The following is a 14,413-nucleotide window of genomic DNA, read 5'->3' as shown; positions in this document are numbered from 1 at the left end:
CCCAACAGAAAAAATGTTCCCCATTCCTGGTGTAACCTGTAGCTTGCCCCCTGGTTTTACTTTGTGAATATTTTTAATTAACTCACAATGTTCACTAGAAGCAGTGGAAAACAAAAATATTTTTATTTAAGGAGTATCTCCTTAATTAAGATTAAAAAAATGCACCACCCAAGCAAAAATAACTTGCTTTGTTTTTAAAGGAGTATTTCTGCTGATTATTGAAGACTGGCCCTCACTTAAAGTTTCCGCTTGGCAAAAGTTATAATGTATCTGTTTCACACTCTAGATGATCAGTGAACATGACCCCCATTATATGAAGGAAAAGTGTTCTTGCACAAGAAAGCCGTATCTATGCTTATCTTCCTTTAAAAACTTATTTATATGCTGTGTCATCAGTGTTACACCAATCATCTAATACGGCCGTGGCCCCAATGCAGGAAATCCTACAAATATACGCAGATACAATATTACTTCCTGCAACATAAACACAGTTTTGGATATATCTGAATTGTATGCAACAAATTGAGACCAAATGTTAAATAATTGCACTGAAATGTATTCAAACAGCAACATAGTTTTTTTTTATTTCTACAGTAAAGCAGAGTTTGTTTCAGGTGCAGGGAGCTGTTTGCTATTAAGACATTGTATCACATTTACTTTGTCATTGTTCTTAAAACTTAGGAACATAAGAAGATCCCAGCCAGATAACACTGGAAGCCCATTTAGTTCAACTCTAGATGAATTATGAACAAGTTAAAAGGGACAGGGACTCCACTTTCTACATCTCCATTCAGAGACCTTTCAGTTCATTCCTGCTTCCTGTTCCTTAACCAGTTCCTGACCTGTCCTCTTATGCTAAGAAGAAGAAGAGTTTGGATTTGATATCCCACTTTATCACTGCCCGAAGGAGTCTCAAAGCAGCTAACATTCTCCTTTCCCTTCCTCCCCCACAACAAACACTCTGTGAGGTGAGTGGGGCTGAGAGACTTCAGAGAAGTGTGACTAGCCCAAGGTCACCCAGCAGTTGCATGTGGAGGAGCGGAGACAAAAAACCCGGTTCACCAGATTACGAGTCCACGGCTCTTAACCACTACACCACACTGGCTCTCTATGCTCTGCATTCAGAGACCTTTCAATTCATTCCTATCTGCTTCCTGTTCCTTAACCAGTTACTGACCTGTCATCTTATGCTAAGCTTTAGGAGTCTTTGCTGAGACTTCATCAGAAGTTTTTTTAAAAGCCCAAGAGCACCATGTCAACTAGATAATCTCTTTCTATGCTTCTTGAAACATTCAAAGAAATCTAAAAGGTTAGCGAGGGGACTTAACTGCACAAATCATGCTTCAGCAAGTCTTATATGATTTCTGCCAGTTTTCCAAGGACAAACTGACTTGTTATTTCCTGGATCCCCACTGGCTCTCTTTTTAAAAAATTGTGTTAAATGTGGCAACTGATCTTAAGGCCGAGTTGCATATTTTTGTCATAAGACCAACAATTTCACATCTGAGTTATTTAAGAACTCTCAGGTGGATTCTCTATCCAGAACTGTAGTTAATTTGTCAACTGGGTCTAGAATTTCAACTCTCACCATCGTGATTTGCTTTATCTCCATATTTTAAAACAGAAGAGTTATCAGATTTTGGAATGATCTACATAGGTAATTTCAAAACATTGCAGGAGGCTACAAGAGGTTTATAAATGTAGTTTTTAATGTGTAAGTACCCCCTCTTAAAGTTAGTTTACCCCTTTCCTTTGGGATGTTCAGTGTTTTGATAAAAGCTTAGACTAGATTTGGAAACCTAACAAGAGCCCTGCCAGATCAGGTCAAAGGCCTACCTAGCCCGGCACTCTATTCTCATAGAGATCAACTGGATCCCTATGGGGAGTCCACAAGCAGCATGAGTGAAACAGCACTGCAATTCCCAGTAACTGCTAGTTCAAAGCACATGACAGAGGTGGCAGAACACATCCATCCGGGTATGAAGGCCAGTATAGAAATGTAATAAATAATAAAATAGCTCGGTCTGTAGAGCATGAGACCCTTAATCTCCGGGTCATAGGTTTGAGCTCCATTTCGAGCAAAAAATTAAAAAATAAATAAATCCTCCACTGCAGTGAGTTAGACTAGAATGACCCTTGTTGTCCCTCCCAACTCTACAATTCTATTTTTATAATACCCCACCTTTCCCCCTGAAACGACTTTGGGCTAGTTCAGATGCTCTAGGGTTGGGCTTTTCGTGGAGATTGGATAAACCTTTGGTCAACTCAATTTGAATGCTTGAGTGATGACAGCATGCATTTTCACTGTCCTTTTCAGTGTGAGGCCGTAATGTCCATGAACATCTGTCCACAAAAATGGAAACAATTTTCTTACCGGGTGATCTGGAGCTTTAGGAATCTGGTGAATGAAACTATATAATTGGTCAGTTTGATTAAATTGGGGGGGGGGGTTTACAGAAGTCATGCAAATCCAACCCTCCTCTCCCTGCCCTTCAGGTATTCCTCCTCTGAAGAGAAATGGATTTCAAGCTTCCATTTCGTTTTCACCGTAACCCTTGAACCATTGTGTGCCTTGTGGGTCCTCCAGTCTTAAGGCTTTGCTGGGTCGTCTGCACTGTTATTAATACAAATCTCCTGAATCTTAAAAAAACACACACAACCCAATCCTAACCCACCCATCTCCCCCAAACAGAATTTCCCCCCTTCTTTAAAAATAAACTGAGTGTTTATAGCTATCCGGATTTGTCTAATTCCAAATGCAGTTTGGAGCTCAGGATTCAAATTGGATTCTTAAGGCAAAGTTTTTTAAAGGGGGGTGGGGGTGGGAGCGCTCGTTCCTATGGACCTCAGAACGAAGGTGTCCAAGCCTCCCCCTGCTGCCTCGCCTTCCTTTCCTCCCCTCCTCAAGTTTCCATGGAGACCTTCCTTCCCACGCACCCCCCGCAGCAGCCTAAAGAAGGGAAAAAGGCGAAACTCGCCAGAACTAATTGGACACGGGGACCAGAAAGCGCGCGCGCCAAGGAAGAGCTGGCCACGCAGGAGAAGACGGCGGCTGCTCGCCGAAGGCGGCCTTCCCTTCCCTTTGCCAGCAGGTGGGTTCTGCGCAGATGGGGAGAGGGAGCGCGAAGATTTGAAAAGGGCGCCGGGGAAGAATGGGAGGGAGGTTTCTTTCGCACGTACGTTTGGGGGCTTCCTTCCCCACCTCCCTCTTAGTGCGTAAAAGCGCATGTGAGAACTAAATGGACTGGACGACAGACTATTCTAAACACATTCCCCGCTCCCCTTCTCGCGGTAAGGCAGGAAGGTTGCTTCTTTTTGCTGGCAAGTGTGTATAACTGAAAGCTAGCATCATGGGCGTAGTCAAAGGGCGGACGGGGTGGCAGCTTCCCCCCAAAATCAATACAAATCTGAGGTCCTACCCCTCCTAACAGAAGCCTCCCCCCCAAAAAAAAAAAATCCTGGCCACGCCTATGCTTAGCTAATAACAATGCAGTAGATGAAAAAAAGCAACGCAGCAAGTGGATGCTGCTATATTAATTATCTTATTTTTCTACGTTTATGCAACCATAATTTAGCTATTGGGATTCTGACCCAAACCAAAATCTGAGAGCCAAAGCAATCCCACTCTATGGACAAAGCGGTTTGGTTACTGGTTGTTATACAGTGCACATTTCAGGTAAGACATTGTGAGCTCTGTTTATCTAGCATTATTTGTCATGTTTGCATAAAGTGAGCTATTCTTTGATGTTTCAATTACAATAACAAATTGCTTCGTGAATTACAACAAACTATGGTTTGATTTGTTAAACTGCACACATAAAGGGAAAGCTAAGGAGAATTTAAAGATTTTCTGAATGCAGACATTGTCTGCATTATCCCTTCTAAGCTTCACAGCAAACCATTTGGCAAACCTAGCAGTTCAAAAGCACGTCAAAGTGCAAGTAGATAAATAGGTACTGCTGCGGCGGGAAGGTAAATGGCGTTTCCGTGTGCTGCTCTGGTTTGCCAGAAGCGGCTTAGTCTTGCTGGCCACATGACCCGGAAGCTGTACGCCGGCTCCCTCGCCAATAAAGCGAGATGAGCGCTGCAACCCCAGAGTTGGTCACGACTGGACCTAACGGTCAGTCCCTTTACCTTTATCTTTATCCTTTTAAAGCAACACAAAAAGGTCATCAAGTGCCCTCATGTAAGAGGGCCATTTTCAGGGTGTCCAGTGTCTATACTAAATGCTCATGAATGCTTGAACGTTGTGTATCCTCAAAGATCCTTGCAGATTTGCACATGCCCAGAAGTTTAGTTTACTTTCCTAGTCAAAGAAGAACCTTTTGGTAAGATGGCAGTTTAAAGCAGCTGAGCATTACAATCTAGATAAGTTCATAATATGAAGCTAGGTAGATATGAGCTTTGATGACTGCTAAGTGATATGTAGCAACAATATATTGTTCCCCCCCAAATATGCAGTTGATTATCGTTTGACATATACTGCATCTTTGCATTGCAGATATCTGGTGGCCTGGAGTGTGGTCAAGTAAAGAAGCCATCTAGAGCTGTTTTCTTGGAGTGGTCTGAGTTTCCGAAAGGGAGGAATCCAGATTTTTATGTTGTAACATATCACCTCACTGATGACTTGGCTCAAAAAGTAGGCTGTATGCTTAGCATCACATGCTTTCAGCAGTTACACTAATTTGATTTGATCACAAGATTTGGTTGAACATGTTTGTTTAAAAAATAATGTTGGAAAGGGTGTTTTGGTTGTCTAAAGAAAGTTTAAGAGAAAATGGTTAACCTTTGAAAATAAAATTTATGTAATCCTATGGGATGGAAAAAAGGAAGTCTAAACAGGGAAGATGTTATAAGTACCCTTCCAATCCACATGGTATTAGGCAATCTAACCTTTATTTCTCCTGAATGTAATAGTAAATGAGTCTGTTGCTGCACTTGCTGGACTCTCTATAACTCTTTTAGTTATAGACCATTCCAATAGAAATGCCATTTGAATTATTATAACCTGGGTGCTTGTGATAAACAACAAAACCATAAAAGAAACTGAAACTAAAATAAAAACAAAAACCAGTCAGCAAAACAGAAAGACTGTACAGTGGTACCTTGGGTTACAGATGCTTCAGGTTACAGATGCTTCAGGTTACAGACTCCGCTAACCCAGAAATAGTATCTCAGGTTAAGAACTTTGCTTTGGGATGAGAACAGAAATCGTGCACCAGCAGCGTGGCGGCAGCAGGAGGCCCCATTAGCTAAAGTGGTACCTCAGGTTAAGAACAGACCTCCAGAATGAATTAAGTTCTTAACCTGAGGTACCCTTAACCCCAGGTACCACTGTAATAATATAGATTAGAGGCAAGAGGGAGGAAACATTGTTGCAGAAAGATTACAGGGTGGGAGGCATAGATGCATGGAAAGGCATGCCAGAATTTGAGAGCTGCAATAGAAAACGACCTTTTTCTCATGGAAGATGGAACTTGAGGGAGGGGAGGATGAAATGCTCTTTAATTAATACTGTATTTAGAATTACTGCACCAGATACAGTGCAATATTAATTCTTTTTTAAAAAAATAGCACTCTTTTAAATTGCAGAATGTGAAAAGTGTTTCCACAACACAACTAAAAGCACAAAATGTTACAATTCTGCTTGAGGAAGGGAAGAAATATGATGTGATGGTGCAGTCACTGAAGAATGGGAAAATTCTACATGCAAAATCATTCAAGACACGTAAGTATAGGCAGCCCCCTGTTTATGCAGGGGTTACACTCTGAGACACCACACACTTTGGTAAAATCGCATATAATTGAAACACATTGAAAAAGCCTGCAAACAGCCTTCTCCACCCTTTTAGTGATGTTTTAGTGACATCTTTATGCTGTTTCTGGGTCACTTCCGGGTTTGGTCTGATGCTCGTATACACGGTTGCTCACATATTGGATGTGCCTAACTGGGGGGGGGGGGCTGTACAACAATGTAGGACTTACTTTTAACATAATCACAAAGATGGAAAAGGTATATGATTACATTTAATATTTTATAATAGCCAAGTTGATATTGAACAGAAACAGTCTCTCACCCCCCCCCCCCAAATCTATTACTTTGGAAATTTTCTTTTTTTTAATTGTGTGAATATTTCCCCCCTATTAATCTGATGAAAGTTTCTAATTTGGTTTGCAGGTGGAATTTCAGACATTGTCAAAACACATGTGACAAGTACTAGTGCATTGTTTAGCTGGAATATTCCAGCTAATGATTTTTCTGTTGAAATTTCTTGTAATAACATTTCTCGGATGTTTAAGCATAATGAGGTCTTCTATGAATGGACAGATCTGAGACCTGCAACGTTGTACACTTTTAGTTTTAAATTTAAACAGCTTCACTTGGATTTTGTTAATGTGTCTCAGATGCTGGATGTTCACATTGAAACAGGTGTGTACTTCAAATTTTGTATTTTGCTATTCCTGGTCTAAAGGCATCTAATACACTGAATTTAGAAATGACCAGTGCCTGGATGGGAGAGTGTCTGGTAGCTCCATGTAGACCGTTTGTAATTTCTACAAAGGAGTAGAATACAGGTATAACCAGGGCTTTTTCCCAGCCGGAACTTGATGGAACTCAGTTATGGCACCTTTCAGGTGGGTGCCATTGCCATTCTAAGAGAATGAGGGAGGTGTTCATTGTGAGTTCTGGCACCTCTTTTTCTAGAAAAATAGTACTGGATTTAACCAATTAAAATATGAGTGAAACCAGGCTGATGTCACTGCATGCTTATGAACCTATGAATCACTGAAGTTAGAAGATGGCAGTGTCCCATAGGTTCATCTAGTGGCAATCCACACTTCCATCACCTGGTTCTGGTCCTTGACATCTGCCCCACCCTCCCGCCACAGCCTACCCCACATTGCTCCAGAGAGGTCTTAGTTGGCTGAAAGTGGAAGGAGGTAATGGGAAACTTTTCCCCATGAACTTCCTTAAGTTAACCTAACATTTTACTAATGCAATACAATATAAATATGCACATTAAAAGACATAGTGCTATTCATGGTGTCAATCTACAGTGATGTGAATACAGGCATTGTTATTCCAGTACAACTCAAGTAGATTTATAAGAGCATCCTTTTGTATAAAACTATGATGATGTAATTTGTTTTAGAAAAAATAGTGGGTGTGGTAGGTATGCTTAATTTAACTGTCATCATATAGGAAAATAGATTTATTTAGTCATGTGTGCATGTGTGTTGAGAAATGATTTTGGAATACTGGAATTATATGTCCATTTTAGGTTTGTGTTCAGATGGTTGGACAGCTTTCAAGCATGGCTGCTATAAAGTAAGTAAAGAAAGCAAACCTTGGAGTGTGGCACAACAGAGCTGTGAATTATTTTCAAGTGGGGCACATCTTGTTGATATAAAGAATAAAGAAGAACATGCATTTCTTACTTCTTATCTGCGGTCATTCAGTCACGTAATCATGCTATGGACAGGTCTCAATGACATCAAGGTCAGTATGCTATATGTGAGGTTAGTATGTTAGATCCAGCCCTGCTCAGTCATTTGTACTTTTTACATGCATTTCTAGTTGGAGCCCTTGCAGCTGGTAGAACTTAAAAAGGTAAAGGGACCCCTGACCATTAAGTCAAGTCGCCGATGACTCTGGGGTTGCAGCGCCCATCTCACTTTACTGGCCGAGGGAGCTGGCGTTTGTCCACAGATAGCTTCCAGGTCATGTGGCCAGCGTGACTAAGTCACTTCTGGCAAACCAGAGCAGCGCATGGAAACGCCGTTTACCTTCCCGCCAGAGCAGTGCCTATTTATCTACTTGTACTCTGAAGTGCTTTCGAACTGCTAGGTTGGAAACAATGGGAGCTCACCCCGTCACGGGGATTCAAACCGCCGACCTTCTGATTGGCAAGCCCAAGAGGATCAGTGGTTTAGACCACAGCGCCACCTTGACTCAAATTGCCCTGACATAGCAAGGAAAGTATCTGTGGTTTTTGAGGGGAGAATTGTACAATCAAGCACTGCTTCCAAGGGTGGAATGACAGCTTTATTTTAATTAATTAATTACACTGTACGTTTAATTCACTTGAATCTCTCAAGTGGAGGACAAGAATAAAAAATAGCCGAATTCAACAACTGATCTCATATAGTAGGAGGAAAAAACCCACCAATTCCCAGTATACTAGAAGGTCAAATGCCTGCCTAAAGAAAAACATGTTTTGACAGCCTGCCTAATGAACTTGCTCAAAAGGAACAAGGCATGGCACTTGTTTGAAGTATATCAGGTGTATTGTGGAATGCAGTTATCTAAAACAAGGAGGAATTTATTACAGTAATTTTGATTCTTGCAGGAAGAAGGACATCTCTCATGGACAGATGAATCCCCATATTTTGGACAATCTGAGTTCTCTTCTCTGCCAATGATCCCAGAAAATGAAACTGATTGTTATGCATTTCAGCGAAATTCTAGTGGTCCAAATTACTTTTTCATGCCTTTCTTCTGCTATATCCCATTGCCCTATATTTGCAAATATGAATGTAATTATTTTATTACTGCTATCAATTTAAAACATTTTATTAAAATATACTTTTAATGAAGAATAATTTAAATTTTATGATCAAAAATGGCATTTGGATTTAAAGTTTTAAAAATTGTTCTTTTCAGTGTCCTCTGTTCCTGAAAACTTCACATTTAAGGTGCAGGATTTTGGCACAGATGAAGCAGCACTTTTTTGGAGCAGTTTGATTGGCTGGTTTACTTCAGACTTTCAGCTCAGTATTAAATACTACTTTGAACTTTCAGAACAACATTCTGAAACTTTTACTCTAAATTCAACACAAACAAAAATTTTGAAATTGTGCCCTGGTCGTTTGTATAATTTTTTATTATCAGCGAGAAGCCCTGAAGGGGCACATGTTAGCTTATACCCAGTGAGGATGCTAGAGACAAGTAAGTTGCATTACAATAAAATATGATATTAATGTAACACATTTTTAATATATGTCATCCATGGAAAAATAATATATTGTGTTTTATCATGATCTTTAAATCTCTGCATAAAAAAATCAGAATCAAATGTTGGTTGGAACAAACCCACTTAAATCAATGGGACTTAAGAGTTAGCTATGAGTAGGGATGGAAAGACCTGCCAGAATTTTTGTGTGACTCCCCCCCCAAACCCCCAATTTTTCTATTCAGCTTTAACAAATGTACACATTTTTGCAAGTAATTTCTCCTATTCACAGAGAAGGAAATGTATGTACTTTCCTCCAACACTGAGCACCACTAAATTGGTGAAAACTGGGCCAAAAATGTATGTGTGAGAAGATATCATAAGTTAAACAATAATATAGGGAGATAGAGATTTGAAGACTTTAAATCTAAAAAATATTTAATAAATAACAACAACAACGTAGTTGAGTCCAGCCCATAGACTGTAAATATTTTATTTATTGCACCTTTGTCTAAAAGTATTTGTACCAACAGCTACTTTTATATCAGAATTCTGTTTTCCCATCTTTTGATCATTAGGGCCATTACATTTACTCAATGTAAAGGCAACACGGGTGACATCATCAGAAATAGTTTTGCAATGGGATTCTCCAATGAGCCTATGTAATGCATCCTTTCACCACTACCTAATTAGCATCTTAGAGAGTGGAACAACAAAGTGGGAAGCCATCGCATTTGGAAAAAGCAACACTTCTGCTGTAATTGGAAATCTCAAGCCATACCATCAGTATCAGCTACAGATTCAAAGTGTAGCTGAAAAGGGAACTCTAAGCTGCTACGCGGATCCTATGTTAATAGTAACAGGTACATAATTTTTATTTTATAAACAATGTACATAATTACTTTTAACTGGTAGCAATTTAGGATATATATCCTAGGACTCCTAAACAAAAGGAAGAAATGTGGAAGATGATAGCATCCACAGATAAGTTCAGCATGCAGTTAATTATTTATTTCACAAAATTTATACACCACTTGATTGTAAGAAAAACAACAGCCTCAAATCCTCATTCTTAAGCAATCTTATTTTCATTCACTCCCCCCTCTCCCTGCAGTCCCTTATGGTGCCAGATGTTTACTCCTGGGTTGCGAAGGAGATGGAACTGTAGGGGAAGGTGAAATTAGTAAGAACGTCTCCTCCCTTTCTGCTAAAATTTAAAATGTTTATCCAAGTTGTTAGAGAACATGTGTTACAATTTATGCAGTTCTCCCATTTTAGTAACCACGAAGGAATGTCAATATTCTAAAATAATTACCGTTTTTTTCCATGTATAAGACTAGGTTTTTTCCCTAAAAAATAATGTCAAAAATTAGGGGCGTCTTATACATGGATATACCCCCCATTTTCTTAAATCTTAAACCCCCAAAATAGGGGGCGTCTTATACATGGGGGCGTCTTATAGATGGAAAAATACGGTATTTTTGTGAAGCTATGAATGAAACAATACATGCTTTTTCCATCAGTGACTGGATGCATCCTTCTCAACTGAGAACTGAGTTTTAAAAGGAGAGCTAATCAACTAGGAATAATTTGTCTATCTGATATGCACTGTAGATATCATTTTCTTTGTTTAGGTGTCAGCCCACCTACGAATGTATTCATCCATCCAGAAGATATAGGAGAGGACTATGTAATCATCTACTGGAAACTTCCACAAGAGGGCCAGGAATCCTATATCCAAGCAAGACCATCTGCAGTTGAGGATAAAAACATGGTGTTCTTAGTAAACAATACGGAGAGTTTTAAAATTGAACCCCTAATACCTGGAATGGCTTATGAAATAGGAGTGGCTACAGTAACAAATGGAAACAAGAGTGATCTAATTACCATTCAATGCACTCTTAGTAAGATGTTTTAAGACTTTTTTTGAGGGAGGGGAAAGAAACATTGTTATTAGGATACCCCCCCTTTAAATTGTTGTATATCAGTTGTGCTATTGCAGACACATGTCTACTCAAAAGTAAGTCCTGTTGAGTTAAATGGGGCTCATTCATAGTGGGTATAAGAATGCAGTCTAAAAGAAGTATATTTATTAGTAGTAGTTGCTGTAATCCAGTATGGATGTTTATCAGTTGGATCAGGATTAAAGCCTGTGAAGGAAAGTCTTATGGTGAGAGCTAACATTATGCTAGCAGGACTTCTCCTCCCTCCCTTCTCCCTGCAGTCCCAGTACCCCAACCTTCCAAAGCAGATAGATTATGGGAGTGGAAGAGAGGAAGGGAAAGTCTTATTTGTGTGAATGGAAATCCATTGCACAAGTAGGTTGCCATAATATGAAGTAGACGATAGAAGCAGAATTTATTTCAAAGCACGCTAACACAATATTTTGGAATTGTTGCCTTGCGGAAATGAGACATTACTTTCATTGCCAACCATCAACTGGCTTGATTGGGAATGAGAGCACAGTGGTTCCCCATCCCCCCTTCAAAATAATGACACATGGCCTGAGAGCAAGAGAATGTGTATGGTAATGTTTTTCAACAGTCATTTTAGAAAGAATACCTATAATTCACTTCAAATACATGTAAGGTTGTGCAGAAAAGATAGTATTCTAAAACAGTAGGCAACACACGAAATATGAACACTACATAGTTTGTCAAAGTGGCATGACCATTTCCATTGTTCTATAAATTTTATTTCTTTAGTTTAGTAGTTGATACCCATATTTTGATGAGATGGCGTAGATGTGAGAAAGTTCAGCTGGAACATCAGGCCTTAGGCCAGTCAATCAGGAGTTGATTACTCTTCTGAACAGCTTGGATTGTCAAAGCATTAAACCCTCTTGATGCTTCCATTGAAATGAACTGTATTTGTGTTGACCACCTAGCACCACTATAAAATCCATTGTTTGCCAACAATATTGTATCTGACAATCCTTACTTTATAGTCCCCTGCATTAAAAACATGTGGTCTACATTTACTGTTCTAATTTACAGCTGTTTATAAAACATGTTTGATCTGATCCCTCCTTCTGTTGTCACTCTAGAACCCAAACCAGTACAGATTGTCATCCCCTATGAAGTTCAAAGTCATTCTGTGGTTTTATTTGTTCAAATGCCTGCTGTTGGAGTCTTTGATGGCTTACACGTCATGAGTAAAAGAGGCCCTAATGCAACTACAACTTTGTCAACTGATGGGAAAGTAACTATAGAGAATTTAATCCCGGGCACAGAATATGATTTTTTTGTTTCCACTACAAGTGGATCTATGTTAAGTTCTGTATACCACCTGCCAGCTATAAGAACATGTAAGTTATTTAAGGTTATGTGATTACATCCTCTTCCTTCAATATGAAATCTTGCTGTAATTTGTCTAGTCCATATATTGTTTTCATAACTATATGTGGAAGTATTTGTCAGGGCCATTTCTGATTAACTTATGTTGATAGTTGTGGACTCATGTTGGCATTGCTGATTTATTAGCATCTTAATGTTTTTATTGATGACATAATATGTTGTCTATAAAATTATAGGTTGTATCCAACACTGCAGTTCTGTTCATGCAGCAGACATCATGGTGCACAATGGGATTTCCATGACTTCTCTGCCCTACAGCCCTGTATCTCAAAAGCATATATTGGGTTTACACCAGGAAAGAAAAGGAAGGGGGAGTCCCATTGCATGCATGGAAATCTACTTGACTTACTATATTATATCATAATTTTTTAACTTCTCTGTAACTTAGTAGTTCAAAATATTCAGCCTAAGGCTGTGCATGTTTTCTTGGATGTAAATTGCAGTGGAATTCACTCCCTAACAAGTATGCATAGGATTGCAGTCTTGGATGATATAAACAGTATCAGTGTTTGTGATGCAGCATTTGAGACCACAGATTCTAATGCACATTAGGATTTCTCTGTGTACAGTAATATTGAGGGCTAAGATGGTTCTACCAATAACTGCAATCAATGTTTATAGGGGAATGGTTAGATGCTGAGTCAAAGTATATGAACCTTAATATATTTTTTTGTATGTTCATGTAGTCCTGCTACAGTACAGAGAATAGGCGGAAAGAGTAACCTGTCAATTTCATGACTGTTCATCAATCTCCTTTTTAGCTGCATATTTCCCCACCTTCTTGTATGCGTATTTTTGGCACTGAAATAAATGGAAGTGGGTTACACTTTAAGCAAATAGTAAAAGTGTAGCCGGAAACATGACATTTTTAACATAGTATCTTTCTGGTATTTAGATGTGCAATATTACAATCTATTACTGCATTTTCCAACAAGAAGGGAAAACCTCTTCGAGGAAATGGAGAGGTTTATCACCATCTGATTCTATGTTTTGGCATTTCGTATGCCTTCACTGCAGCTCATCTCTTCCTAAAATAGTAGGAGTTTGGAGCTGCAGTAAGACTTTGTGTAACAAGAATTAACTTTGCAAAGAGAATGGGAAGGACACAGATTCAGAAGGAATGGGCTGTAGAGGTAGGGAAATGTAGACAAGAGTCTTCAGGATTTGTTATATGGAATTCCACAAATTATGGAGGACTGAATTATCCAGTGGGGAACCCCCCCCCCAAAGATGAGAATGGATGGAAATACAGTATTTCATCTGAGCAATTAGCCTAGGGCCTACAGAAAGACACAGATAGGAAAGCAAATAGGGTTGTATCCAGGGGAGTCATCCTATTAGTGTAAGGAATTTTGTCTGCACAATGTTTTTCTTCCTCCTCTCCCTGTGTGCCCCTTCCAATTCTGCTCTAGAAAAGATTGGGGGGAACATGGTGTGCACAGGGCGAGAAGAAGTCCCATTGCACAAACTGCTGACTAATTATTGGATACAATCCATAGTCTTTAAAGCAGGAATGGCTACCTGTGTGTGTTTACCTCTAAAGCTCTAGAAGGTCCTTGATGTCTCTACTCAAATTTACTGACACTGTGGTAAAAATTGAGTTGTTCTTGGCCCTAAACAAGTATTTGGGAAAACAGAATTTGGCCATACGTACCTGCTCTAGTGTATAAAGATAATGTGTGTGTGTGTGTTTCTGACATTCAAAACATTTATAAGCTTCTTTATTGCAGAACTACTTTTGAAAATAAAAGATAACTCATAAGCTGAAGTAAATTGAGTGCTGGGGTTGAACATAGTTGATGAAAGGTCTCTGCTGGTACATTTGGATGTGGCAGAAATCCAAAAGGCTCAGACATTCATCCACTCTGGCTCTTTATTATGACATGAGAAATGAAATGTATGATGTACATGTTTCACATATTTTGCAGGCCTTGCAGGTCCACTAAATGTACGTGAAGGCAGAGTTACAGATATTTCAATACAGATTATTTGGGATAGAGCAGATGGAAACTTTCAGCAGTATGAAGTCACGTGCATAAACTATGCAGGTATTTTCATGGTATGTTTTAAAAAAAAACATCTGTTTTATATCACCAATGAAAT

The 14,413-nt window shown here is 39.2% G+C and overlaps 1 protein-coding gene across 1 annotated transcript in view; it reads left to right on the top strand.

The window, feature by feature from the left end:
- Nucleotides 1-3,069: 3,069 nt before the first annotated feature.
- PTPRQ (protein tyrosine phosphatase receptor type Q) overlaps nucleotides 3,070-14,413 on the top strand; it is a 110,315-nt gene continuing 98,971 nt past the window's right edge. Inside the window, exons 1-12 of the mRNA XM_083698846.1 lie at nucleotides 3,070-3,092; nucleotides 3,576-3,676; nucleotides 4,502-4,639; nucleotides 5,593-5,728; nucleotides 6,179-6,430; nucleotides 7,284-7,501; nucleotides 8,352-8,538; nucleotides 8,666-8,950; nucleotides 9,533-9,817; nucleotides 10,589-10,858; nucleotides 12,001-12,261; nucleotides 14,239-14,369. Of these exons, the coding sequence (XP_083554972.1) occupies nucleotides 3,629-3,676; nucleotides 4,502-4,639; nucleotides 5,593-5,728; nucleotides 6,179-6,430; nucleotides 7,284-7,501; nucleotides 8,352-8,538; nucleotides 8,666-8,950; nucleotides 9,533-9,817; nucleotides 10,589-10,858; nucleotides 12,001-12,261; nucleotides 14,239-14,369 (2,211 nt within the window). The 5' untranslated portion in view covers nucleotides 3,070-3,092; nucleotides 3,576-3,628. The remainder of the gene's footprint in view (nucleotides 3,093-3,575; nucleotides 3,677-4,501; nucleotides 4,640-5,592; nucleotides 5,729-6,178; nucleotides 6,431-7,283; nucleotides 7,502-8,351; nucleotides 8,539-8,665; nucleotides 8,951-9,532; nucleotides 9,818-10,588; nucleotides 10,859-12,000; nucleotides 12,262-14,238; nucleotides 14,370-14,413) is intronic.

Source organism: Podarcis gaigeae (genome assembly GCF_964106915.1).
Source record: "Podarcis gaigeae genome assembly, chromosome: 10".
In the NCBI taxonomy this organism is placed as follows: domain Eukaryota; kingdom Metazoa; phylum Chordata; class Lepidosauria; order Squamata; family Lacertidae; genus Podarcis; species Podarcis gaigeae.
The sequence above is the reverse complement of the archived record's forward strand: the minus strand, read 5'-3'. Positions and strand labels throughout refer to the sequence as shown.